This window comes from Vombatus ursinus, unplaced genomic scaffold (assembly GCF_900497805.2).
Source record: "Vombatus ursinus unplaced genomic scaffold, bare-nosed wombat genome assembly UNPS02007550.1, whole genome shotgun sequence".
Lineage (NCBI taxonomy): Eukaryota > Metazoa > Chordata > Mammalia > Diprotodontia > Vombatidae > Vombatus > Vombatus ursinus.
Window position 1 is genome coordinate 8,190 of NW_020947328.1, and position 3,971 is coordinate 12,160.

Genomic DNA, 3,971 nt, shown 5'->3' on the forward strand with positions numbered 1-3,971 from the left:
CTATGTCCAAAGGGATATAAAACCATGCATACCCTTTGACCAAGTAATATTGCTACTATGTCTGTATCCCCAAAAGACAGAAAAACATTAAAAGGAAAAGGACCTATGTGTACAAAAAAATATTTATAGCAGCTCTTTTAGTGGTGGCAAAGAATTAGAAAATGCAGGGATGTCCATCAATTGGGGAATGGCTGAACAAGCTGTTGTACATGATTGTGATGGAATTCTATTGTGCTTTAAGAAATGATGAGGAGGATGGTCTCAAGAAAACATGGAAAGAGACACGCAGTGACTCACAGTGAAATGAGCAGAACCAGGAAAACAATGTACACAGTAACAGCAACATTGTATGATGATCTACTATGAATAACTTAGCTATTCTCAGCAATAAAGTGATCCAAGACAATTCTTTAGGACTTATGTGAAAGGTTCTTTCCATCTCCAGAGAAAGAACTGGCAGAGCCTGAATGCAAATCAAAGATACTTTTTCTTTAATTTCTTTATTTTTCTTTTCTTTTCTTTTCTTTTTCTTTCTTGGTTTGTGTTTTATTTCACAGAATGACTTATATGGAAATGTGTTTTGCATGACGACACATGTATAACATGTCAAATGCTTGCCTTCTCAGTGGGGAGGGGGAAGGAAAGGAGGGAGGGAGAGAATTTGGAACTCAAAATTTGAAAAAAAAAGAATGTTAAAATTGTTTTAAAATGTAATTGGGAAAATAAGATATTAAATTACATTAAAAATAGCTGCCCTTTTCTATTTTCCCCAGCTTGCCTTTTTCAATAAGTAACTTTCTCCCCTTTTCAAACTTTATCATAAATGTTTAACTTTTCTTGGCTAGTATTGAACAACATACACTATGTTATGAATGTGTGTGTACACAGTAAATTTTCTGCCTCTGGATACTGGCTTAATTCTGTTGTGTTTTCATTGCACTTTTTTTCTTAACTAATTTATGTGCTGCTTAGATGATTAGCTGGTGACTCATCACTCTAAACAGGAAATTTCACTTTCACCAAAGACTTTGATCTCAGTTTCTCATTTCCATGTCTTGTTAGGCATGCCTATCTGAATTCTATTCTCAAACAAAGAAATTTTAACTTTAGTGGAGTAGGAGAAGGAAACAAGGTTATCTGAGCTTCCTGAGCAAACACAAGGGAGATTATATATATATATTTTAAAAAAATATGCAATAAATTTACAGTCACAGGACCCACTTTCTCCTTTGGTGTGTGAAGACTAAGCACCTAAAATGGAACCTCAGAGTCCTTGGTTCCTGGTGATTCTTTTTATCCTGGGCTTGTGCAACGTAGCTGGAGGGGAAAAGCCATGTAAGTAGAAAGTTGAGTTTACCAAAGGTTAACATAGGACCAAGTACATAGTAACTGCTTAATAAGTTCTTGTTGGCTGACTGACTGAAAGGTATGCAAATGCATTTTAGTGGGTCCCTTTTAATGGTGCTATTAATTTGTATGGCTCTTACTCCTGTTTTTCTTTATAAAGGAAGAGGAAATGAACATTAAGAAGTTAATCCAAACTGCCTTGATGCAAAATATCCTAAGATATGGCTACCTAGCTACTGAAAGATATGGTTTTCATGACCCATTCTCATGTAGCTTCCAGCCGCATGTCCTATGATGATTCCAGGTGGAAGGTGAGAAAGAAGGCCCTAAATAAACCTCTGGTTGACTTGCATTTCTCCATCATTCCTTTTCTTCACATTAATTAAACATTAAAAGAATTTAAGTAGTATGCAAGGAAGTAAAAGTAAAGCTAAATAGTGGGACATCTCAGTATCTTACTGGAGGCAGAGGCTGTCCACTCATTGGAGCAATATAATAGGCAAGTCAAGACCAAAAAATTAATAAATAAAAACCCAACAACCCACTACCCTGAACCTATGAATATTGTGCCAGGATTATGAGCTCCTATAACAATGGATTTTATCTTCAAATTGATTAAGATCTATCAAGACATCAGTCAGCTTACAAATGGAAGTTAGAGTTTGATTTTTTTAAATGTATGCAAAAATAGTTCAAAGAGCTAAGTAGATTTAACTTCTGTTTTGTACAGCTGCATGCCAGTGTTCAAGGATAGAACCAAAGAACAGAGAGAATTGTGGTTTCCCAGGAATTTCTAGTGAAAAATGCTTTGCTTCTGGATGTTGTTTTGATACTCAGGTCTTTGGAGTTCCCTGGTGTTTCACTCCTCTGCCAAAGGAAGGTAAGCCACATAGTCCGGTGAAGCATGACCATGTCTCTTTATACTCCAAACAACTGAAATATATAAAAACTGGTCATAAGGTAGAAAGGTTCTCAGAACATAGCATGGTTTCCATTTTTTAAACTCTGATTTATAGATTTTCACAAAAGAGAATTGTGTGCCACAGTTAACAAGTGTATATCAGATAACTTTGATTTATTCAATTAGGGGTTTATTTGCCTAATAACTTACTACTATTTGCCCCTTTAAAAAATCTCAGTTACTTATACAGCTCTATGAATTCCAAAAAACTTCTAAAGGTTAATGTAACCAGTTTACATGGTACTACTGTTATTGGCTTGGTTAAACTGAATTCTTAAAAAATTGGGAAAATTAGAATTTACTATTCTTAAAATTTTTATGATGGAAGGTTATTATCAGTTCATTAGTGCTAATATGAACAAATGAAATTCATGCCAATTGTACATATATACATATAGATATTTATACTTGATGATTATAGTTAGAGGTACTTATAACTCAGTCACATTCATAGATCCTCAGTTATATTCTCAAAGGGAATATAACTATCTCTCTATCTTATATCTGTCCTGGCAATGAAAATCTCTCTATGGATGCCTAATCCAGCTTCAGTTTTCTCCTAGGAATGAGAAAATGCACTTATTGTCACATAGTAACAATAGCCTTAAGAAAGACAAAAATATATTGGAGACAAATTACAATTTGCATGATATTCTGAAACAAAGGACAGTACTTTTAGCTATAATGATTTGTTCCAACTTCCCAAACCTATAATGATCCCAGTAAGGCATGGAATAAAAACTAATACATTCCTAATCTAATCAAGTTTCTTTCTCATTCCTTTAATCAAATTTCCAAAGATTCTGAAGAGTGTATCATGGAAGTAAAGGCAAGAGTGAATTGTGGGTATCCAGGAATTTCCTCAAAGACATGCAAAGCCCGTGAGTGCTGCTTTGACAATAAGATCCCTGGAGTACCCTGGTGCTTCCATCCTCTTCCTGTAAACGGTAATATATGTATGGATGTACGTGTGTGTCTGTGTATGTATGTATGTATATGTGTGTATACATACATACCAAGCAAACCTAAAAATTTCGGAGTTTTGACAAAATGACTTGAGTAGATAGGCTGGGGCTGGTGAAGGATGAAAGCAGTGCTCTACTGATACCAATGTCTGTAGTTATACTAAGAGTGTTTGCCTGTTTTCTTATTCATTCATCCTGGTGTTCTTTTTTAACCCTATGTAAATATATGCCTGTAGCTAAATTTTTTGAATATTCTCAATGGCTACAAATCATTGTCCTTTGAAGGTTGATCTTATTTTTGGAAAAATTGAAAATCATTCTGACCAAGTCTCATGTATAAAGTGGATGATTTATCTGGGCAATACAATTCACAAAATCCAAAATAAGGCACATAGTTAAGGTAAGATAGTAAGGACTCATTATAAGACAAAGAACCCAATTTTTTTTGTGTGTGACTCATAAGATATCTCTACACGTAACTCTCAAAGGAAGTTCCAAAAATCTATTGATCAGTGGCAACATCATTGGAATGAGTATTAGGATGACTTCCCAAAGAGAATTCTTTGAAGGAAACCTTTTATATGGTTAAGCTATGTTATGTATGTTAGCTTAAATTTTTGTCTTAATTTATGAGTCCATATTTCAAATATAACTTATAAATATCAGCATATCACCCAACATTATTTCCAATGAGGCCA

At 34.4% G+C, this 3,971-nt stretch overlaps 1 protein-coding gene across 1 annotated transcript; it reads left to right on the plus strand.

Moving 5' to 3' along the window:
• Positions 1-1,256: 1,256 nt before the first annotated feature.
• Positions 1,257-3,255, plus strand: LOC114033859 (trefoil factor 2-like; the record flags this gene model as incomplete). The annotated part of the gene is made up of 3 exons (XM_027849474.1): positions 1,257-1,335; positions 2,078-2,227; positions 3,109-3,255. Coding segments are annotated over exons 1-3 (376 nt in total), but the record flags the coding sequence as incomplete, so codon positions are not given.
• Between the last annotated feature and the right edge of the window lie 716 nt (positions 3,256-3,971).